The 25,985-nt window shown below is 37.1% G+C and overlaps 1 protein-coding gene across 1 annotated transcript; it reads right to left on the bottom strand.

Annotated features, from left to right (window-relative positions):
- Positions 1–973: 973 nt before the first annotated feature.
- Positions 974–3,398, bottom strand: LOC140833826 (LEAF RUST 10 DISEASE-RESISTANCE LOCUS RECEPTOR-LIKE PROTEIN KINASE-like 1.5). The gene is given in 2 exon segments (XM_073198263.1): positions 974–2,707; positions 2,709–3,398. Coding segments are annotated over 2 exon segments (1,989 nt in total). The 5' UTR covers positions 3,344–3,398; the 3' UTR covers positions 974–1,353.
- Positions 3,399–25,985: the final 22,587 nt, after the last annotated feature.

Here is a 25,985-nt window from a genome sequence, read left to right as displayed (position 1 = left end):
CACAAGGGAATAAGTTTGTGGGTCCGAAGAAAGTAGTAAGTGTTGGGTCCCAAAGACATGATGTATGAGGTAAAAGATAGATATAACATATGTATTTTGGCTCAGTTTACGTGGAGAAACAAGAGCAGGAATCAGGTCCATAAAGAATGAACCATGGCCCAAGTGCCACCAAAACCATCGGAGTGTTCCCTGCAGAGGTTATGGTCTTCTTTGAATTTTCATGCTTTATTAGGCCCGGATTGGATTCACGAAAATAATTACATACCATCATCAATGCACTAGTTCTTATTGTTCTGGAATAGTGATGATGTGGAAATTGTACAAACAGATTCTCAATTTTTCCAAGCTAATTCGAGCACTGTTGAAGCAAGGTATTATAATGGTGATTTTGGGCCAATAAAGTTCTATGAAAAGAGGAGGGATGGTCAGTCTAAGTCTGTGTACATGGAAACTTTAGGAAACAGTGAGACATTTGGGAGGATCTTCAAGTCGACGGTCATTGTGCCTCCGAGGCCGATGATACAGCTGATTCTGGAGGAAATAGATGATTGAATCCATGATAAGAAGATGGAGGCAGCTGCAGCCGCCATCAAGAAAATGCAAGTGCAGCAAATATTAGACTTAGTGAAGTGTAGTTTGGATAGGGTAATTTATGAGTCTGACATAATCTTGGAGGAGGAACCTGAGGAACTGCAAAAGGAGGATCTACTAGCCTTGGCACCATGACAAATGGAGTACCATCACTCAGAGGTACAGGATCCGCTGGAGGAAGTGAATGTAGGAGTCACATAACCCTCAAACTGTGTATATGAGTTCCTTGTTAGATGATGAGATAAAGGCTGAGTTGAAAGAAATGTTGAAGAAGTTCAAAGACTTTTTTACTTAGGGATATGAGGATATGCAAGGGCTAAAATTTTATATGATGAAACTACAATCTTGCCTATTTCATCAATGTCTAGAGCCTAAACCAAAAATGATGCCACCAATTTTTTCTTATCTTACAAATGAAAAAGAACGGGTCATGGTAAAATGGAATGGGAGAAGCTCAATCGAATTGAAGTAAGTAATACATCACTATTACGTTAACATTGTATATTCACCCCAAAAACATATCAAAATCTTCATATAATTTTCCTACAATATAAGTTCTGTCACACAGTCGCCATTCTAACAATATTCAACGAATCATCCTTCGTACCACAAGAGTTTGTCCCAAAACTATGTTTGATAATTCTAGAGACACAAATCGCAAATGAGACATCGTGAGGACCGAGTGCCATTGAGTGTGCAACGAAGTTGATGAACACCACAACATAAATTGAACAAAGCAATCCCAAGTTAACAACATTTTGTTCAAACCATTAGCACTCCAAACTCATCAGGAACAACCACATTACTCGAATTTGAACCCTTCAGAACACCTCCACCACCACTGCCTCGTCCTCGACCCTTTATCCTTCTCAGTTCAGCTGCCACGTCCCTGGCGTCTGGCCTATCATCTTTATCAGCCGCCACACACCGGAATGCAAGCTCCGCCACCGAGTTAACTCCCTCCATCGCTTCCCCATCCACAACTAAAACAGGATCCACAACTTGATGCAACAGTCCCATTTGGATTCTTGGCACTGCCATATCAACCAATGTCATCTCCCTCTTCTCCCTCTTTTCATCAACGGCTCTCATCCCAGTTATCAATTCTAACAACACGACTCCAAAGCTATATATATCGCTCTTCTCGTTCAACCTGAACGATCTGTAATAATCGGGATCCAGATAACCTGGAGTTCCCTGAGGCCCCGTCCAAACACCTTCTGATGAGTCATTCAAAGACACTGTTGTCTCGGAGCATACTAAAAGTCTTGACAACCCGAAATCTCCCAATTTCACCCTCAAGTCTTTCTCCATAAATATGTTTAACGTGGTTATGTCTCTGTGAACTACAGGGGGCACTACTGAGAAGTGCAAATATTCGATGGCCATGGCCGTTTGAACAGCGATATCTATTCTTGCATTCCATGTTAAGGCCCCTTCTTTGTACATACTCCTCGTTCCATGAAGATGTTCAGCTAGAGTGCCATTAGGTATATAATCATATACCAGGATTAGGCCTCTTGGATCACTGCAATACCCATGAAGTTTAACCAAATTTGGATGTTTAATCGATGACAATATCAAAATCTCATTGCAAAATGACTTTGTGGCGAACCCCTTAGTTCCACCGGCTGCGGCCGAGTTTTGCTTATGGAGGTGCTTTACGGCCACTAATCTACCATCTTGGAGCTGGCCTAAGTATACTGAACCGAATCCTCCATCTCCAATTTTCCGTTTTGGGTCTAAACGATTGGTGGCGGAGTCGAGCTCTTCGTAGGTGAATACAGGCGGAAGTAAACTGGCGGAGCGGTGCCGGCGAAGGAAAATAATGGTGGGATCTTCTTCTGCATTCTTTAGAGCTTTGCTTCTCAACCAGAAAGTCACAATGATCACTGAGAGAGCAATCAATGAACAAATAAACAAGAAAATTAAGGACAACATGCCAATCCTTTTCGGGCTTTGCTGCTTGGTTGTTATTTGAGATGGAAAACAAATGAATGGTTTCTCGGGATCGGATGAGTTAAACCCACAGATTCCATTACGGAGTCTGCACGATTTACATCTCCCAAAGTAAGAATCTCTATCTTCGTCCCACTCTATTTCAATCCCTAATTCCAATATACATGTCCAGAACTCCAAGAACATCGACTTGGCATTCCGGTTGAAAGTCTTCGAGGTGGCTGCCGGAGAAGCCGCCGCAGTCTTGCATAAGATACAAAGGATCTTTAATAAGCTTGCATTCCCATGAACACTGGCTGCAGTTGGATAGATTTGGAGGCGGGCATGGTTTCAGAACGGAAAGTCGGGAGCACGAGGAATCCGAGACCCGAAATATTGACCCGGAAAGTGAAATGGATCTATTGAGAGTGGAAATTATTCGGGGGGAAGAGCAACTATTGAGGTGGGGTTTGGGCAGGAGGAGTGGATTGGGGGAGATGGTGAGAGAGGTTGAGTTTGGCTCAAAATGGAGGACTGAGAACGACAGTTTGTCGATTGAAATGGTGGCGCGTGAGGGTGGTGAGCAAGAGACTTGGAAAGAAGGGTGGCCACAGCCTGCGGAGAATGAGAACGGAAATGGCGGCGCAGAGGTGAAAGGTGGGCACAAGGTATGGGTTTTGGGTGGCAGGGTGGAGCAATGTTGGGATGTTGCTACGGTGGTCAAGAATGGAAGGAATGCTACAAGAAAGATGAAAGTGGTGGGCTTGGTTGCGGAGGAAGCCGACGAAGGTGGCGGCATGAGGAAATGAAACATCCGAACTTTACTGCAGTACTCGGGACTTGCCGTAGACAAGAAGATGAGGTCATGATTCAGTACTTTTCTTTATAAATTTATATTTATATCTTAAGGAAATAAATCCTAATAAAACATCTTTTTGTCCCAAATTATTTTGAGAAATATATATCCATGATTTATTTATATTTTTTGCTCTATGTTCATACATAATTTTATATTTATATTTCCATTAGATATTTATATATTCATGATTTGAGCTCGTTCTGACATATGTTTTCATTGTTAGTAGCGCTTTCGTGTAACATGTTATGGTTTCAATGCTTTTACCAAGTAATTATGAGTTGCATAAATCATTGATTTTCATAGTCATCGAGTGTTCTTATTTTTCTAGGTACATAACTACAACATAATAGACACACATTACCACTCCAATGTTCAAATCTATAAGTGGCTTTTTTTTATTTTTTGGGAAAGAGTAGGTCTCATGTGAGATCGTCTCACGGATCTCAATCTGTGAGACGGGTCGACCCTACTCATATTCACCATAAAAAGTAGTACTCTTAGCATAAAAAGCAATACTATTTCATGGATTACCCATATAAAGATCCGTCTCACAAAATTTGACCCGTGAAACCGTCTCACACAAGTTTTTGTCTTTGAGAAAAGAACTATCTTGAATCTTTTATGTATACCATAAATCACAAATTTTTCGGAATATGTAATAAATTTTTAATGTTATATTACCCATACAGAGATTGTTACTAATATAAGTCTTGGGTATATAATAAATTTAGTTATGTAGTATTTTCATATAATAATTTTTTATATATGATTCAAATAAAAATATAATTTATGACTTTCGGGTCTCGAGGCTTTAAAAAGTGGGGACTCACGTGAAGAGAAAGGGGTGAGGACAAAAAAACATAGTGGCCATGTGTGTGGACATTTGAAACTTCTTGGTCAACTTCTCCGTACATTACACCAAGATTGATGGCTTGTTTTCCAAAAAATAAAAATATTGTTTTTTTATATACATATTATTAAGTATGAAAAAATGAATATGATAAAATATTTTTTAAAAAATATATATAGGTATATAGTTTCATTCAACTCTCAGATAAAAATTGATCATCGAGCTAGATAATTCATGTATCCATTCATTTGTAAGTATCGAGGATACAAAAACTATTAGAAATAATAATTATAATACAATTTAAAAAATTGACGAGTCAGCCCGTTTTGACTCGACTGACTAAACCCGAATTCACGACTCTGATTCTTGATTTGCATTAGGAATACAAATAAATGATATATTTATACATGTTAACAAGATCTTAAGGTAGGTAATATTAGAGATGTCAATGGGGTGAGTTTGGCTAAACTCAATACCCTCCCTATGAAAAAACTTTGACCTATTACCCGCCCCACCCTACTTAAATATATTTCGGGCCCACTCTACCTCGAATACGAAACAGGGTCGGGTAGACCCGTGAGACCCGTAAGACCCGAATTTTTTTTAAATAAAAAAATAATATTTCTTCTCACATGACTGAATTATGAAACAAACAAACATCTAAATACAACATTGTGGAAAATTAATTTTTGTCTTCGACCACACTTAATAATAACAAACAAAATATTTTCACGACATAAAGAATTACTTAAAAAAAAGAGTTACTAGCTCTCCAAAAAAATCTTGACATCCCCAAAAATAAGTCATAACATAATTTAAACAGATCAATATAAAATCAGCGAGTAAGAAATATTTAAGTCTACTAAGATCAGGACCAACTATTCTTCCACTATTGCAAAAATTAGATTCAAATACAACAGTTGACATAGGAATAGTCAAGATCGTTATGGTTGAGGTGACCTACTAAAAAAATGAAAATTAATAAACCTAAAACCCTAAATATTTATATGGGGCGGGTATTATAGTACCCATGACCCGCCCCATATCCGGACGGGTCTGAAAAATTGGACGCGAGACCCACCCCATAACCCATTTAGTATGCCCAAACTCATCCTATACACGCGGATCCATTGCGGGTCTGGGTAAAATCCGGACTCATTGACATCCCTAAGTAATATCACCATAGATCTAATATATTATCATTTATCCATATGTGTGGGGTTTATGTTTGATTCCAAAAATAAAATAAAAAAATTGTTTGAAATAATGACGATTCTTGAATTTACCTGGAAGAAATGTTAATAGGATAAAATGTTGAACTAAAATTTTTATATAACGTTATTAAGTGAAAGTCTCATGGATCGTATTTTATAAGACGGATTTCTTATTGGGTCATCCATGAAAAATTATTAATTTTTATGCTAAAAGTATTATTTTTTATTGTGAATATCGGTAAGGTTGACACGTCTCAAAGATAAAAATTCGTGAGACCGTTTCACCATAGAACTACTCATAAATAATAAATTTAAATCATTTGATCTATACACACATATTATGGCTCCATTTCATTTATGATTCCGATTGATGTATGCTTGATTGAATCGAATCCAATTAAGTTACCTACGAACTGACAGATTGACAGGAAACTTAAAAGTTTTGCAATTGTTGTACCTTGTAAATATAATTGAGGCTGTTATAAATCATAATACACGAAAAAATAAAATAATACAAATTTTTACTGATATTATCTTGTTAGATTTATTTTGATAACGAGTTTAAGTAAATAATGATAATCATCTATAATAAGAAATTACCTTTAACACTCCTCTTAAATGATTATTTTCACAATTATTTTCAATATAAATGATTTTAGTAGTTGATGGGTATCATGTGAGACGGTCTCACGAATCTTTATTTGTGAGACGAGTCAACCATATCGATATTCACAATAAAAAGTGATATTCTTAGCATAAAAATTAATATTTTTTCATGGATGACCCAAATAAAAAATTCGACACACAAAATTGATATGTGAGACTGTCTTACAATAGTTTTTGTGTTAATAGTTTATTGAAGTCAAATAATCAACTAAACCAACATATTTATAATCATAAAATTGATATGCATATCTTTTATTTTATCAATCTTGTTTAGATTATATAAAATAGATTATTTATGTCATCAAAATACTTAGGTGAATAAACACATACCAAAATTTTCTATAACTTAATTGTATCTATTAATTCACCATAAAAATTCAAGGTATGTTACTGTAGCAAACAAGAAAGCCGATAAACCAAACTAAATAATTTTTTAAAAAAAATACTAAATAAATAAAATCAGTCAAAATCATTATAAATCAACCAACAGATATTATCAATGTTGCCCGGTGTAGACAATGATATCAATTTATTGTGTTTAACATTATTTATTTTTCCGATTGATGGCGTTGCGATCTCACTGTGCGCATTCAAATTTTTTATTCAATATCATATGTAGTTTATCGTTGAACATCAGGTCCATATTCATCGTAAATAGTGACAAATAATAAATCATGATTCTTCAAGAGCATCAACAACACATGTGATTTGGATCGATCAAGTCAATATCCTTTGATAAATATCAAATCCTTAACAATTTTCTTTAGGAATATTGATAATTTTATATGAAATATAGATTTTTAAAAGAAATTGCAATGAATTTATCTATTTGTAAGATCTTCAAAAATCATTTTACCATTAAATCAATATTTTTCAAGAATATTGCTAAATCTTGGATCTTATATTAATATTATTCATGAATATCAACAAATATTACATCTTTTCATAAATATTGATAACATTTTGATATTAGATTTATATCTTTCATTTGTAGATATTAAATCACATATTAGATCCTCAATATATTAGATCTTATATCAAATCTTAAACATTATTCTATCTATATTCTCAATATATTTGATCTTTTTTCAGACATTAATCATAAATCTCTCTCAATTTTATCAAATTATCATGATTTTCTTTATATTTTCAATATAAAATCATGTTGTGCTACTTTAGACTCAAGCCATCAACAACGTGATACTTTTTGAGCACCAATATTTATACTTCTTCTACTTCTAGAGCACTGACAAATATTGCATAAAATTGAGTATTGACAACATATTGTGTTGTTGCAGGAGCATCAACATAATGAGATTTATTTTTCGTTCTCAATCAGTTATATCATCGTGATGTGTTGTAAATCATAATAGAAGATAGATTGATATAGAGAATTCATATGTAATGCCCCGAAAATTTAAAAGGCCACTCAAGCCACATGCATGTAATTATTAAATTCTTTGTATTTTAATTAAATGTTTTAATTGCATTAATTAGTTATGTTGTGCATATTACATGTTTAAAATATATTTTTCTACATGGTTTCATTAAAATGTATTTTTTTTAAAAGGATATTCGAATTGCGATCGAGGAACGGAGACCGAATGCTGAAAAATAGAAAATGTTTTTATTAAATAATTATTTTTAATTATTTAAAATATGGGTGATGCTTTTTTTATTATTTTTGAAAATATGGGGTTTTGAGGTGATTTTATAATCCGGGACATAAATTTTAGTGGTGTTGGTTTTTTAACAAAAATACGAACTTTTTGGCAACCCGACTAATAAATTCACAAATTTATTTAAACAAAACTATGATAATATTTTAATTAAATCCTAATCAAGCACTAATGGGCTTAATTGTATTCTTAATGGGCCTAAGCTTGTTTAGAGATTAATTAAGTATTTAAAATAATAAAACCCTTTCCCCCACCCACATAACTCATGGCCACATACTTTCAACCATATCAAACTCTCCCCATCACGTAAACTCACACCACACGAAGGATTTGAGAGAAAAATTATTAGCAAGCTTCAAGGGTTGTCAAGCTTAAGTCCTCCGCGTCGTTGTTATTCGTCGTCAACGATTACTCGTGCGTTTAAAATGCAAAGACACCCCATTCTTCTTCCTTTTCTCATCTGTCACACCATAGTAATTATTTAAAATTATTTTGCATGAAAAACAAGGAGCACTTAATTATATTTTCGTTTTTCAAGCATATGTGATGTTAAAACATGGTTTATGATCCCAAAAACTTGTATATTATGTAGCCAAGAGACTGCCATGATTAGGAAAGGTAAGGGCACGGTTTTTACATGACACTAGAGTCCTAAGACACCACCAAACCGATGCCCCAGCACGAAAAGAACAAGCAGCAACCAATTTTTTTGTCATGGGTGAGGTGGGGCTCGGGTTAGGCTTGGTTCGGTTGGACCAGGGCCTGGCTAGGGACTTGGTTGAGTCGAGGGAAGAGTCCTAGCCATGCTAGGACTCGAGCAAGTGGGCTGGTAGGAGTCCTTGATGCGTGTGTTCTTCAAACCCTGTGCAGATTTGTGCAGGCATGCAGGGGTAGAAGGGCTCGGCCAAGGGGGCCTAGGCTGGGCTAGGGTGCATCCTTAGGGTCCTAGGTGAGTGCACAATATTTTGGTTCAGGGGCTAGGTCGGTTGGCTAAGTCCTAGAGAAGCAAGGAGAGTCCTACAGCTAAGGAGAGGCCTCGGCCATGCTTAGGGGCTGGTGGTTGGGGAGGTTTCTAAAGGATCCAAGGGTCCAGTAGGATGCTCTAATGGGTTGGTCAAAGTTTGGTTCAACATGGTTCAAGGGCGGCTCGAGAAAATTGAAAGATGGATCGGGGTCGAAGTGTATAGGTCATATTAGGGTTTTCTAAACTAAAGTAATTCGAAACACGGCTCACGGGGGTCGAGTTGTGGTTCATAAGGGCTAAAATAATTTAAAAAGACTAAGTTTTGAATTTAGGAATTTTATATTAAAGTTTGGAAATTTTCGGGATTAAAACACCGTCAAAACGATTAATTAAAGATAAATTAAAAAGTCTCGTTTTATGCTGAATAAAATTATGAGAATTTTAATTTAAGCTTAAATAATTAATTGGGACATGTTAGAGTCAAAGAAATCAAAAAAAAAAGTTAAAAACGTAAAATGACACGTCCAGGGGTAAAATGGTCTTTTTACGCCTAAAAATTAGTAAACGTCATGTCAGTGCTCTAAATTCCGTTTTTATGATATTATAATTATTGTTAAATGTTTATGAAATTTTACATGATTAAATTATGAGTTTCTTAAATGTCTATTGGATTTTTATGATTTAATGAAGACATTTAAAAGACGTTTATCACAAGAGTCAATGCTCAGGTACAATTTTTATTGAACTTCGTTACCCTATTTATAAGGAAAAGTAGCATATACAAGTATTTACATATATTATCTTGTCATATTTCTTTTGATCACGAGTCTAACTAAATAAGGATAATCATCTACAATAAAAATTATCTATAACATAGAAATCTTTTTTAATGAGATTGTAATCTTTAAAAAAACCATAATGATTATAACAATTACTTTAAGGCACTGTTTGGTACACGGGATAAGGGTGAGATTGATAAATAATCCGCCTTATCCCACGTTTGGTACGTTTTTAAAAAGCTCATGATAATATCATGGGCCCTTGATAAATACATTTTTAGAAAGATAAAACATCCTTAGTAAGAGGTGTGATAGTTTTAATTTAATGATAAAATATACTACAAATTACTTAATTATCCCCATTTATTTAAATGCATTTAAGTTAATGTTAAATGTTTATTAAATACATACATATATACAAATATATAGATACATATATATACACACACAAATAGTTATTAGGCCCCTTCGATATGAAAAAAATTATAAAAAAATAAAGAAAAAGGGCAAAAATCAAATTTGACCGATGATCACCTTTGAAAAAAGAAAAGAAATTGTTTAAATAATTTCCAAAATAAGACAAAAGAAACGAAAATTATTCTTTAGATATAGCGTAATTTAAGAATTGATATATACAATTACAAGATCTTGATAACAATGAAATATAATTTTTTGTGATAAGGTTAATTTTGTCATTACATGTCAATATATAAATTTAATCACTCTTGTTAAAATCATACCAAACATTCAACATATTATATTATCATTATATTTATCTTTGATTTATCCTTATACTGTATATCCGTTACTTATCATATCCTATGTACCAAACTGTACCTAAGGGGACAAATTATTAATTTTCATAATCTTGGAGATGTAAACATACATCGTCAAGATATAATAGTTAAAAGACAAAAACTTGTGTGAAACGGTCTCAGGAGTCGTATTTTGTTAGACATATCTCTTATTAGGGTCATCCATGAAAAAATATTACTTTTTATGCTAAGAGTATTATTTTTTATTATGAATATCGGTAAAGTTGACACGTCTTACAGATAAAAATTTGTGATACCGTCTCACAAGAGACCTACTCTAGTTAAAAAGATTTTTAATAGCCAAAAAATGTTTGTTATCTTTGCCCAAAAAAAAAATTCATTTACGAAGGCAAAAAAAAAATGTAATTACAAAAGTTTATTATTGTTTTCCGGCAAACTACACAGAATGCTTCAATATACATACACAAAATATGAGAACAAAACGTTTTTTAACAATAAGAGAAAATTTTGACTTCCTATAAAAAAAACTGATTGTTGTCTCCTACTATTTATTTATTTTATAAGTAAATATAAATTAAAGATACAAAACATCTAGAATCACATCAATCATTCATAACTTGAAATACAAAAATTTGCTCTTGAAATGATTCCAAAAAAGAAGATCAAGAAGGGATGTGTGGTTATACTTTACTGTATTGCATGGTGTAATTGGGATTATCCCCTTGTCAATGTGAGACTTTATACGAATCTCTTCAGCTAACAATTTGCTTACAACCGAGTCAACAGAAGGAAGAGGGTTGCGATGAAGAATCGTCCCACGCAGACCCTCAAAATCATTCTAAAGTGCCATTAAAAATATACCAAGCGTCGTTCTTCTCTCCGAGCAATATATGGTGAGAATGCTAGCAATTCTGCAGATTCTATCAATGCAATTTATACAAAGTGTGAACATGCCAAAATAAAAATCTTAGATGCTCATATCTTTCTGCTGAAGGGCACGAATATCTGTCTCCAATTGATATTGTTTGGCAAAATTAGATTGCGTGTACAAGCGTTCCAGATGATCCCAAACCTCCTTAACAGTTTCGTATTTTGCCAATTGAGCACCTATTGATTGCGCAACAGAATTATTAATGAAACGTCCACTATTCATTTTTCTTTAAAATGCACTAGAAATTTTATTTTATTTTTTTTACAAAGCTTCGGCCAAATTGTACTATGTGTATATATATATATATATATATATATATATATATGTATATATGTGTGTGTGTGTGTGTGTATTTGACACCATTTAAAATAAAGCAACTAATTATTATTTGAAATCTAAAAGAACACATTTAACACATAAAATCGTAAACATCGACCATCCCTAAGCTAACAATATTTCCAAAAATAAACTTAACTCTAAATCCTTTCAAAATCCTCTCAAAAGCATATAAATTTTTAAAGTAATCCTAAATCATAAACGTAAATTTGCGGAAAACTAGCGACGGTCCTCGGGTTGTGTGCATCTTCAGTACAGTTAGTTCAACCATCAAGACCTCTATCAATATCAATATCAATATCATGCTCATCTGCATCGATCACACCTAGTGAGTCTATTGACTCAGCAAACTTTAATCGTAATAGCAAGTAATACATATACATTCAAAAGCAACAGTGAAAATACTTTTAAGAAAAAATAGCTTTTCATGAACATAAAATTTAAACATTTTCCTTTCATCTTATCAAATCAAAATCCTCTCATCATATAGATATATGTTTCTTTTTTTATTGAATTCAGATCCTCAATTATGACTTTCGTACAAGTTATAGGTCGACGCAGGATCCATCTACGTATAATCAAGGTACCGGGCGGCGGGGACATCAACGACACTCTCATATGTCAATTGAGCCTTGTCCTTACATATATATCATCATATCATCGTATTAGTCAAATCAATTAACCTCCTTCAACTTTTCATATTTCCACCACTTATAGAAATTCATGCATATATAAATAATTTTCTTTTAAACTAAGCATGCAACACGTTTTTTAGCTTTAATGTGTATCTAAAATTCCATAGAAATTTGAGATAAATACTTTAACATTTATTACAGCATTCAAGACACTGCCAAAACATCTAACATTTTTTAGGATTAAAATGATCATTTTGTCTCTGAAACCCTAAAACTACGACCCAAATCATTCCAAACTTATCGTAGAACCTTAAAATATGCCCATAATTATTTCTTAGACATAAACTTAAACTTTTCGATTAATTTCTCAATTAGTTTTTAAACTTTAACGTACATCCCGATTTTGACTCATATTGACTCGAAACTTAACCAAACTTGAATCATAGTGTTGGATCTGGAAAATCCTCTAAAAACGTTGATGAGCTGCAATAGCTCGTGTTCTAAGAAAATATATACCGATGAATTAGATCGAGTTGGGTATTAAACCAAGTGAAAAACACTCGAAACAGTCCTTCGTTAAGAAATACTGATATATTTTATATCTTGTGTAACTAAATGATTGGAAATAGTTAGGGATCGGTTATGGCTTATATCAGTTTAGTTATGGACAGAACTGACCTGATTAAATCAGTTAAGCATAAAAACAAGCAGTTAAATAGAAATAACACAAGATATGTTTATGGATATTCGGAGACTTCAACTGCTCCTACGTCACCCCTTCTACACCTCGGGCAAGATCCACTAGAAGACTTTAATTAATTACATCAATTGTAATAACCCACCCAGCTTAGGACTTACCCACTGCCTAACTGAACTCCTAGCTACGACTGAAAACATCACCTTCCAGTCAACACTTCTTTAATGTCTATGTGAGAAAGACTATATACACATGTTTTACGTCATTGTGCTAGACGGAATTTGAGTGGTGGTGTGTGAGAACTAATCTATGTGAACTACCCGAAAATGTTCTCACACACTGAGAGAAATATGCTTCTAATTTAAGCTGATAACACGTTGAAGTGTTCCCTCAGAAAACAGGGCTGATTGCTTCTCCAAAGCTGATATGCAGTAAGCGTGTAATAGCCGAGCCCGGTGTACGGTACGGTTTAAGCTTTACTTGTTATTTGGGTTATGTGATTAGATGTTTAGAGTTGTGTTTTGGGCTATAGTATTATTGGTTATTATTGTTATTGAGGTGTTAGATGTTGTTGGTTGTTCGTTTCAGAGTTTCGGATCGATTTTAGTTGTGTTGGTTTTGTTCATTGCCGTAGCAAGAGTGCACCCGCGCTCTTAGAGGAGTGCCCCCGTGGTGTACTGTTCATGATTTTGGATTTGGAAGGCCGTGGCATCACCGCACCCGCGGCAGTGCAAGGACCGCACCCGCGGTAGAGACCGCACCCGCGGTAGAGACCGCACCCGCGGTATTAGCAGCACCGCACCCGCGGTCATCGTGCATGGAATTTAATTGTTGTGCCGTGAGCTTTGCGCACCCGCGGTGCTTGTGGCAGCGCACCCGCGGTATCAGTATGGGCGAGATATTTAGTTGCTTTTTGGGAGTTGTTGGCCATACCTTACCTTATCTTCTTCCTTCATTTCCGATTTCCTCTCATTTTCTTAGGGTTTTCTACCATTTCATTCATTTCCTACCTTTGATTCTTGGATTTGTTTGGATTTTCGACTTGAGATCGACGTTCTCCTTGGTGCTGGGAAGCTTAGGTAAGTTTTTGGTTGAGTTCTATCATGGTTTTTGGTAATGAGATGCTATAGGTTGATGTATTGGTTGGTTTAATGGATTATTTGACTTGTATTTTTGGATATAGAGTTGATTTTGGTGTTATTTATGGATTATTGTTGTAGGTGGTGTACCAAGAGTTTAGTTGGAGGTGTTCTATTGGTTTGTAAGTGGAATTTCATCCCTTTGCTCACATGATATTATATGTATTGTATTTCAAAGGTTTCAAAGTGTTATTCCCTTCAATTGATCCATTGTTATGTATTGATTCCATTGATTATCTATTGGAGGCATTGTATGTCTCATTTATTGAAAAAGGGAATACAAGAGAAAAGATATAGTTTCCAAAGTGATTGTTTAAATGCTATTGAGAATTCAAATGTTTTTATTGGATTGATTGAATCATAGTCAGAGCATTGCATGCAATTAGTTGATCAACAACCATAGGCTTTTATCCCTCACAGTTATCGGTTTATATCGATGGGATATTTGCAACCACAGTCAGAGATACTATTGATATCAATCCAACCAGAGAAAAGAGAAATACCATCGTATTGCTATCTATTGCTATGTTATTGCTACAGTTATTGCTACAGTATTCATGTTTCAGAGTTGATGGTATTTATGATTTTAAAGTCATGCTTTACAGAATATACTATGTATCATTGCTATGTAGAGTTCCACTTGCTGAGTTTTTATACTCATTTCAGTTATTTTCATGTGATGCAGCTAAGAGTGACGGACCAGGACAGTGATCGTGGATGGGGGTCATATGCATACACCATTGGAAGGAAGATTATTTTGCAAATATTTTGGGACATGATCATAAGAATGATTGTTTTGTATTTTGTATTTCATTTGAATGATCATGTATTTATTTTGTAAACATTTTATGAAATGTATTTTGAAACTCCTTCCATTTGAAAGAAAATTTTAAATTCCGCTGTATTTTTATCGTTACGGGTCAGGGTGTCACATTTAGTGGTATCAGAGCAGTGTTCTTCGGACCAATGCATATGACTTCGTCTACTTTCAACTGTCCGGGTATGTTTTCTTTGCATCTATTATTCATTGTTATCTATTGATTGGTGTCTTGTGAGCAATTGTAGAGTATGCCACCTAAGAGGAAAGCCGTAGAGGGTGAGGATAGTTCTTCCTCGAGAGTTGTCGATGAGTTCGGCAAGTTGCTTAAGGAACAGGCTAAGTTGCATAGCGAGCAGATTCAGCAGCTCATTCGTATGCAAGGTTCAGGACAGGGTAGAGGCCAAGTGAGAGGCCAAGTTGCTCAGGCTGTTGGCACTGATGCCGTCTTTTCTGCTTTCAAGAGGATGGATCCACCGGAATTTGCAGGTAGCACCGATCCTTTAGTTGTTGTCAAGTGGGTCAAGGCTTTAGAGGCGATCTTCGATCATCTCCAGTACGAGGACAAAGACAGGATCAGCTGTGCCGTTTTCATGTTGGTTAAGGCTGCCCGCATTTGGTGGAATGCGACGAAAGTTGGAGTTGACGTTGCGACATTGAAGTGGTCAGAGTTCACAGACTTGTTCTATGACAAGTATTTTCCTGATGCACTTCGAGCGAGGAAGGTTACGGAGTTCTTGGAGCTTTGACAGGGGAGCTTGGATGTTGGTGAGTATATTCTGAAGTTTGAGGAGGGTTGCTTGTTTGCTCCTTACATTGCTTCCAATGACAAAGACAAAGGCGCTCATTTCATTCGAGGCCTTAGAGGTGAGATTCGTCGTGACATCAACATGTCCAAGGCCGTGACTTTCAAGGAGATCGTGTCCAAAGCTTTGTTGGCCGAGCAAGACGAGAAGGACATCACTAGAGAGAGGCAGGAGAGGCACCAAGCTGTTGTTCAGAGAGGCCAGGGTTCGAATCAGAGGGGCAGGGATCGTTTCAAGGGCAAGGGCAAGATGGAGTCGAGTCCTAGACCACCGTCAGTTCCAGTCGATCCCGAGAAGCCACTGTGTCCTAAGTGTGGCAAGCATCATCGAGGAGAGTGCAGACTTGGCACTCATTCTTGTTACCGTTTTGGCACGGCAGGCCACGTTGCCAGAGATTGTCCACGAGGAGCTAGCCAAGGGAAGGTGCAGGGTCGTATCTTTACGATGACGAAGGAAGGTATTAATCATGATTCTTCATTTATCTCTAGTACTATTTTGATTTCAGGCAGAGTAGCTACGACTTTGATAGATACTGGTGCTACTCATTCTTTTATGTCTGAATTGTTTTCGAGATCTTTGGGTATAGTTCCTTCTGTTCTACCCCTCCAGCTTAGTGTTGTTTTGCCTTCGGGGGACGTGTTGTGCCCGACCTCGATTATGTTTGCGTGCCCTGTTCGTATTGAGGAGCGAGTTGTCTTCGCTGATTTGATTGTTATTCCTATGGTTGCCTTTGATGTTATTCTTGGCATGGATTGGCTTTCGACTTACCGTGCAGTTATCGATTGTGTTGCTAAGAAGGTGACTTTTGCAGATGATGGCCAGGGAGGAGTTCTCGCCAGCACAGGTACTTCGCTGGTCCTTCCTTTTATTTCTTGTCTTGAGGCTGAGAAGTTGATGTGTAGAGGTTGTGATGTGTTTCTGGCTTCTATTGTGGATGTGGATAGACTGATTAAGTTGAATATTGATGATATTGATGTTGTGAGGGAGTTTGCTGATGTGTTTGAGGATGATGTTCCGGGTTTGCCGCCGGATAGGGATGTTGAGTTTTCGATCGATTTAGCTCCAGGTACGGTTCCTATTTCTAAGGCTCCGTACCGAATGGCTCCTACCGAGATGAAGGAGTTAAAGGCGCAATTGCAGGATCTAGTGGACAAGGGTTTCATTCGACCGAGTTCTTCGCCTTGGGGAGCTCCGGTCCTTTTTGTCAAGAAGAAGGATGGTTCTTTGCGTCTGTGTATCGACTACAGAGAGCTCAACAAAGTGACTGTCAAGAACAAGTATCCGTTGCCACGGATTGACGACCTATTTGACCAGCTCCATGGTGCTACTGTATTTTCGAAGATTGATCTTCGGTCTGGCTACTATCAGTTGAAGGTTAGGGAGTCCGATATCCCTAAGACAGCGTTCCGGACCAGGTATGGTCACTATGAGTTTCTGGTTATGTCTTTTGGTTTGACCAATGCCCCTTCAGTCTTTATGGATCTGATGAACCGTATGTTCAAGCCTTATCTGGATAGCTTCGTCATTGTCTTTATCGACGATATCTTGATCTATTCCAAGACCAGAGAGCTTCATGCAGAGCATCTCAGAGTGGTTCTTCAGTTGTTGCGAGAGAAGAGGTTGTTTGCCAAGTTGAAGAAGTGTGAGTTTTGGCTGGATCAGATTTCTTTCCTAGGCCATGTTGTTTCGAGGGATGGCATTGCTGTTGATCCATTGAAGATAGAGGCGATTCAGAATTGGCCTATTCCTACTACTGTCTCTGAGGTACGCAGTTTCCTTGGTTTGGCGGGTTACTATCGTCGTTTCATTTCAGATTTCTCCAAGATTGCCCTGCCATTGTCCAATCTGACGAGGAAGACTGTGAAGTTCGAGTGGTCTATTGATTGCCAGAGTGCATTCCAAGAGCTGAAGGTTAGATTGACGACAGCTCCTGTTCTTTCATTGCCCAGTGGTTCTGAGGATTTTGTTGTCTATACCGATGCGTCGAAGAGAGGCCTTGGTGCAGTGCTGATGCAGCGAGGTAAGGTTATTGCCTATGCTTCTCGCCAGTTGAAGGATTATGAGAAGAATTATCTGACGCATGATTTGGAGCTAGCAGCTGTGGTTTTCGCCCTGAAGATTTGGAGACATTACTTGTATGGCGAAAAGTGTGAGATCTTCACAGACCACAAGAGTTTGAAGTATCTGTTTTCCCAGAAAGAGCTCAATATGCGTCAGAGGAGGTGGTTAGAGCTTGTCAAAGACTATGATGTGACTATCAGTTACCACCCAGGGAAGGCGAATGTTGTGGCCGATGCTTTGAGTCGTAAGTCGAGTGCTTCTTTGAGTTCTTTGATTCAGAGGCCGTTGTTGATGGACTTGCATCGAGAGGATATTTCTTTGGTAGTTCCGAGAACCATTGCTCCCCTTTCAGCGCTGGTCATTCGGGCTACATTGACGGACATGATCCGTAGAGAGCAGGCGACTGATTTGCAGTTGTCAGAGTTGAGAGCTAGAGTTGAGGAGAGGGGTAACTCAGAGTTTGGTTCGAATGGTGATGGTTTGGTGACCTTCAGAGGTCGTATTTGTGTTCCTATTGGCGACGATATTCGGCGAGACATTCTGACAGAGGCTCATACCGCACCATATTCGATTCATCCAGGCAGTACGAAGATGTATCAGGATCTTCGTCGACTCTACTGGTGGCCAGGTATGAAGAAAGATGTTGCTTTGTTCATTTCTCAGTGCCTTACTTGTCAGCAGGTGAAGATTGAGCATCAGAGACCTGCTGGGACATTGCTATCTTTGCCGATTCCTCAGTGGAAGTGGGAGCACATTACGATGGATTTCGTGACTGGTCTTCCCAGAGTGCAGAAAGGTTATAATTCCATTTGGGTCATTGTTGATAGATTGACCAAGTCAGCGCACTTTCTCCCAGTCAAGACGACGTACTCTATGAATCAGTATGCCGAGGATTATATTGCAGAGATTGTTAGACTTCACGTTGTCCCTGTGTCGATTGTGTCTGATCGTGACCCCAGGTTTACTTCAGAGTTTTGGAAGAGTTTGCACAGAGCTATGGGTTCACGGTTAGCGTTCAGTACAGCTTATCACCCTCAGAGCGACGGTCAATCAGAGAGAGTCATTCAGATTCTAGAGGATATGCTCAGAGCTTGTACTATTGATTATTCTGGTAGCTGGGATTCTAAATTGCCACTTGTGGAGTTCACGTACAACAACAGTTACCAAGCGACGATTGGGATGGCACCGTACGAGGCTCTTTATGGCAGGAAGTGCAGATCTCCTTTGTTTTGGGATGAGGTTGGTGAGAGGAAGATGTTGGGTCCCGAGTTGGTCCAACAGACTGCCGATGTTGTTGCTGTTATCCGTGAGAGAATGAAGACTGCGCAGTCGAGACAGAAGAGCTTTGCAGATGTTCGTCGTAGACCTTAGCAGTTCGAGGTTGGCGATCATGTGTTCTTGAAGATATCACCTCTCAAGGGTGTGACGCGATTTGACAAGAAGGGTAAGCTGAGTCCGAGGTTTATTGGCCCTTTTGAGATCTTGCACAGAGTTGGTGACAGAGCCTACAGATTAGCCCTACCGCCAGATCTTGACAGAGTTCACAATGTGTTTCATGTTTCGATGCTCAGGAAGTATGTTGCAAATCCTTCCCATGTTCTTCGCCACGAGCCATTGGACTTGACGCCGAATTTGACTTACCAAGAGATTCCGATTCAGATTCTGGATCGCACAGTTAGAGTATTGAGGAACAAAGAGATCGGCATCGTTAAAGTCCTTTGGAGGAACCATTTGACCGAGGAGGCTACGTGGGAACTAGAGGATGAGATGAGAGAGAAGTATCCTGAGTTGTTCGTGCAGTGACGTCAATTTCGCGGACGAAATTCCTCTAAGGAGGGGAGATTGTAATAGCCGAGCCCGGTGTACGGTACGGTTTAAGCTTTACTTGTTATTTGGGTTATGTGATTAGATGTTTAGAGTTGTGTTTTGGGCTATAGTATTATTGGTTATTATTGTTATTGAGGTGTTAGATGTTGTTGGTTGTTCGTTTCAGAGTTTCGGATCGATTTTAGTTGTGTTGGTTTTGTTCATTGCCGTAGCAAGAGTGCACCCGCGCTCTTAGAGGAGTGCCCCCGCGGTGTACTGTTCATGATTTTGGATTTGGAAGGCCGTGACATCACCGCACCCGCGGCAGTGCAAGGACCGCACCCGCGGTAGAGACCGCACCCGCGGTATTAGCAGCACCGCACCCGCGGTCATCGTGCATGGAATTTAATTGTTGTGCCGTGAGCTTAGCGCACCCGCGGTGCTTGTGGCAGCGCACCCGCGGTATCAGTATGGGCGAGATATTTAGTTGCTTTTTGGGAGTTGTTGGCCATACCTTACCTTATCTTCTTCCTTCATTTCCGATTTCCTCTCATTTTCTTAGGGTTTTCTACCATTTCATTCATTTCCTACCTTTGATTCTTGGATTTGTTTGGATTTTCGACTTGAGATCGACGTTCTCCTTGGTGCTGGGAAGCTTAGGTAAGTTTTTGGTTGAGTTCTATCATGGTTTTTGGTAATGAGATGCTATAGGTTGATGTATTGGTTGGTTTAATGGATTATTTGACTTGTATTTTTGGATATAGAGTTGATTTTGGTGTTATTTATGGATTATTGTTGTAGGTGGTGTACCAAGAGTTTAGTTGGAGGTGTTCTATTGGTTTGTAAGTGGAATTTCATCCCTTTGCTCACATGATGTTATATGTATTGTATTTCAAAGGTTTCAAAGTGTTATTCCCTTCAATTGATCCATTGTTATGTATTGATTCCATTGATTATCTATTGGAGGCATTGTATGTCTCATTTATTGAAAAAGGGAATACAAGAGAAAAGATATAGTTTCCAAAGTGATTGTTTAAATGCTATTGAGAATTCAAATGTTTTTATTGGATTGATTGAATCATAGTCAGAGCATTGCATGCAATTAGTTGATCAACAACCATAGGCTTTTATCCCTCACAGTTATCGGTTTATATCGATGGGATATTTGCAACCACAGTCAGAGATACTATTGATATCAATCCAACCAGAGAAAAGAGAAATACCATCGTATTGCTATCTATTGCTATGTTATTGCTACAGTTATTGCTACAGTATTCATGTTTCAGAGTTGATGGTATTTATGATTTTAAAGTCATGCTTTACAGAATATACTATGTATCATTGCTATGTAGAGTTCCACTTGCTGAGTTTTTATACTCATTTCAGTTATTTTCATGTGATGCAGCTAAGAGTGACGGACCAGGACAGTGATCGTGGATGGGGGTCATATGCATACACCGTTGGAAGGAAGATTATTTTGCAAATATTTTGGGACATGATCATAAGAATGATTGTTTTGTATTTTGTATTTCATTTGAATGATCATGTATTTATTTTGTAAACATTTTATGAAATGTATTTTGAAACTCCTTCCATTTGAAAGAAAATTTTAAATTCCGCTGTATTTTTATCGTTACGGGTCAGGGTGTCACAAAGCGTGCACTCTCTGTATTTTCCATCAACTCTCATCATCGTCTTCACTGAACTTTGGCTTCTATTTATAGGCGTTTGGCTGAACGTACAGTGAGACTCATTGAATGAGTCCGTTGCAGTTTGAATTTGTTCTCCCAAATAGATATCTGAAACATTTGGCTTTAAGTGCTGCTACAACGTCTCTTGATGTACTATTATCGTACAATAGCTTTTGTACCTTTGTACACAGCTGGATTAAGCTTGTCGTATATGCAAACTGGTTCGTTCCTAACTGATGTTGTGAACTGGTCTTGAATTGGTGAGGTGAAATTAGTTGACTCGTCAGCTGAACTGATTTCACTGATTCAGTTGAACCGGTCAGTTGGGCTCTTCATCAGTTGAACACTTCATCATCTGGCCGGGCTTTTGAAGGTCTTCTTCTGAACCACCTATCAACTGGACAATCAGTTGAACTTCTCTTGATACTTCAATTGTACTGGTTCAGTTCGATCAATCAGTTGGCACTTTTCAGTTTACGTCTTCGATAGCTTCAATTTAGGTTCTGTTGGAAACCAAATTTCGGAGTTTGACAAACTAAAGAAATTAACTGAATTATGAGACAACTGAATATGCTAAAGACGCAACTAATTACTTAACAACTGAAACCAGCTGAACTAATGAAGAAAACTGATCAGTTGGAAACCGATCAGTTAATACACTCAGCTTATGAACTGATCTCAACTGAATGTTTCTCGGGAAAGAACAACCGACAAAAAGACATAGTAGACAGCAACAGAATATGGAAAGCCGCACCTCAATCATTACAGCATAGAACAACGTATTTCGGCTATTGCAATCAAGACGCCGTATTACAATCAATGAAGAGAACATTGCCCAAGGAATGATGAAGTGGCAAACAACGGATACTAGAATTCAAATGCATATCAAAGTTATCGTTGAAAGAGAAGTATATAAATATGACTGAAGAACAGCAGAAAAAGTGAGACGATCATTCAATCTTAAACTTGTTGTTACTCTGTCAAAATCTTAGCTCATTCTCATTTGAATTACTCGTAGCAATCAAGGCTACAATCTGAGCTTATTAGCACTCTCTAAAAGTTGTTAGATTCAATTGTGCTAATATCAGTTACGCACTGAGAATATTGTGTAGAACTAAGAGTTTCAGTTTTGGCAGTAGCAAGTCCAAACTTAAGTGGGTCTGTACAAGTGTTGTACTCGATCAAAGTCTTTTAGTGAATATCTTATCCTTGTGATAGAAGGGATGACGTAGGAGTAATTGAATTCTCCGAACATCCAGAAAAAACTCTTGTATATTTCTTTCAGTTTCGTATTCTATCTTTCAGTCAGTTAATTTCCGCAACTACTCTAGTTTAACTGATTGTTATTGACCAACAAGATTACGAGATTCAGTTTGTCACCAAACTGAACTCAAATATTATTAAAGAACAATTTTAATTGTAAGTGTTTATTAAACCCCCCCTTCTAAACACTCTTGTTACGACAACCGATCCTATCAAGTGGTATCAGAGCGGTTGAATCTTGTTCTTGAATACTTCTGATCTATAAATCTGCTAGCATGACTTCATTCAATAAAATTCCTATGTTCTCAAGAGAAGATTTCGATGACTGGAAAATCAGAATGCAGGCTCACTTAGCTGTACAAGATGATGACATGTGGTATGTCATAACAGACGGACCCATGAAGATTCTAAAAGCAAACACAGCAATTGCCATAACTGAAGGGGCACCACAGAGAATTCAAAAGCCCAGAGAAGAGTGGACAACTGAGGACAAAAGAAAAGCCAATCTTGACAATGTGGCCAAAGATACTCTATACAAAACACTGGACAAAGCAACATTCAACAAAATAAAGATGTGCAAAACAGCGAAAGAAATTTGGGAAAAGTTGATTCAGTTATATGAAGGAAATGACCAAACAAAAGAAAATAAACTTTCTGTTGCTATTCAAAAATTTGACAATATCAGAATGAAGGTTGGAGAATCAATGAATGAGTATTATGAAAGGGTGAGCAGTATTGTCAATGAATTAAATGCACTTGGAAAAGTGTATACTAACAAAGAGGTTGCACTAAAAGTGATGAGAGGCCTTCCAAAGGAATGAGATGTCAAAACTATGGCCATGAGAGAGTCTAAAGACTTGAACCAGATCGAACTTCATGATTTATTCGCTGATTTAAAAGCTTATGAATTTGAATTGCAGAACAGAGAAGGAGAACCATCTACTCCTATAACTACAACTGCTTTAGCAGCTGTCAGAACTGAACCAACTAGTTCAGCCGAGAAATCTGCTGATCAGTTAAGCAATGATGCTATGTCATTATTCATCAAAAAATTTGGGAGGATCATGAGAAAGAACCAAGGAAACTTTCAGAAGCAATACCAGAGAAATAATTCCAAAGAAGAAACAAATGCTTGCTACAATTGTGGCAAAACAGGTCATTACATTGCTGACTGTCCTAAACCTAAAAAAGACAGTCAAGGGTCAACTGACAGAAGAAAGAAATCACATGAGCATAAGAGAAGACCTAGAGATGATAAGAAAATCTACAGAAAGAAACATGGGGTTCTATTAGCTGAAGAGAACAAATCCAAATGGGCAGAAACTGATAGTGACGAAGCAGAATCATAAAGCTCATATAGCTCAAGTGATGAAGAGGAAGTCAAATGTCTAATGGCCAATGATACTGAAGCAAAATCTACAAGTCAACCGGTATTTGATTTTAGTTCAACTAACTTTACACGAGAAGAACTCATTTTGACATTGCATGAAATGGTAAATGAGTACCAGAAACTTGCATCATCATTTGAGGAAATAAAGTCAAAGCAAAATGATCCAATGGACAATAAAATCAAAACTGTTGAATCAGTTGATGAGTTGAGTCTAAAAAAGGAGATTGCTGAGCTAAGAGAAGAAAGAAACAAAGATAAGTCATTAATTCAAAAGTTAATGCTTGAAAACTCAGAACAATCTAAGCTTATTAAATCTTGGAATAAGTCATCAGCTGCATTGAATGAAATGCAAAACTCACAAAAATCAGTTTTTGATAAATCTGGATTAGGACTCAATACTCAAGGTGAAACATTTCCAAGAGATACTCAACCTAAACAGAACATGGACAAAGGAAAATACATTAAATTTGTCAAATCAACAGTAGAACAAGAAAAATTTAAGACTAGCAAACTGAATGAACAACCTATTGAGAATATGTACAAGGGCAGAAGACATGGAGTTGGTTACAGTCCAAAAATCTCTACTGACTTAGTAAGTCATTCATCAAAAAGATTTAGCAGGAACTATTCAAATAACCATTCAAATTATTATAACTGCAAACTAGTCCAGAAAAGATACAGACTAAAAAATTAGTTGAACCAAGCTAAAATGCATATTGTGTCATCTGTACACCGCACACCTAACACACAGAAGCCGAGAAAAACAATTTGGAACACGGCTACTGGAAAGTCAGTTAGACTAATCCAAATATAGGTTCCAAAGGGACTAATAAATTTTGGACCCAAATAGATATGGGTGCCAAATCATATTATGTGTGTGATTGCAGGTAACAGGTACAGATAAAAATTCAATATGGTATTTGGACAGCGGTTGCTCACGACATATGACAGGAGATGCAAGTATGCTATCTCAACTGACCAAATATAGTGGTCCAAACATCAGTTTCGGAGATAATTCCAAAGGTAAAACCGTGGGTAAGGGTAAGCTTATCCATGGTCACTTTACTATTAAAGACGTTTTATTAGTAGAGAATCTAAAGTATAACTTGATTAGCATCAGTCAATTATGCGACAATGGATTCTCGGTACAATTTGATAAGAACTCATGCTCAGTTAAAACATCAACTGATGAAATCATACTAACTGGCAAACGATGTGGAAACACATATAAAGTCAGTTAGAATGATCAGCCTCATGCACCAGTTTTCTTTATTGCTTCAAAATCATCTCAAAATTGGTTGTGGCATAAAAGATTAAATCATTTAAACTTTAAATCCATTGCCTATCTGAGTAAACATGAACTTGTAACTGGTTTGCCCAAAATAAATTTTTCAAAAGAAAAACTTTGCTCAGCATGTCAGTATGGAAAACAAGTACGATCTTCTTTCAAAAACAAGGGCTGTAAATCTTCATCACGATGCTTAGAACTATTGCACATGGATCTCTTCGGTCCAATACCAGTCATGGGCTTAGGGGGAATGAAATACACCTTGGTGATCGTAGATGATTTTCAAGATTTACTTGGGTTATCTTTCTCAAATCCAAAGACCATACGGCTGCACAACTGATTAAACTCTTCAAAAAAGACTTTTAAATGAAAAATCAGTTGGGATTGATCGAATCAGATCTGATCGAGGAACTGAATTCATCAATCAAACACTTTCAAGCTTTCTAGAAAATGCTGGAATCAAGAATGAGCTCTCAGCAGCAAGAACTACTCAGCAAAACAGTGTAGCTGAGAGAAGAAATCGGACCCTTAAAGAAGCTGCTAGAACAATGCTTGCTGATTCTGGCATTTCTCAAAGATTTTGGGCAGAGGCAGTAAACACTGCGTGTTATACTCAGAACAGATAATAAGAATCATATGAAAACACCATATGAGATCTGGCATGGAAGAAAAAGTATAATCACTTATTTCAAAATATTCGGCTGTAGATGTTTTATTCATGATAATGGTAAAAATTACTTAAAAGCATTTGATGCCAAATCTGCAGAAGGAATATTCCTTGGATATTCATCAGTTAGTATAGCTTATAG

This window comes from Primulina eburnea, chromosome 6, assembly GCF_022965805.1.
Source record: "Primulina eburnea isolate SZY01 chromosome 6, ASM2296580v1, whole genome shotgun sequence".
Classification (NCBI taxonomy): Eukaryota; Viridiplantae; Streptophyta; class Magnoliopsida; order Lamiales; family Gesneriaceae; genus Primulina; species Primulina eburnea.
Note: the sequence above shows the minus strand (reverse complement) of the source record. Positions and strands in the feature narration are given on the sequence as shown.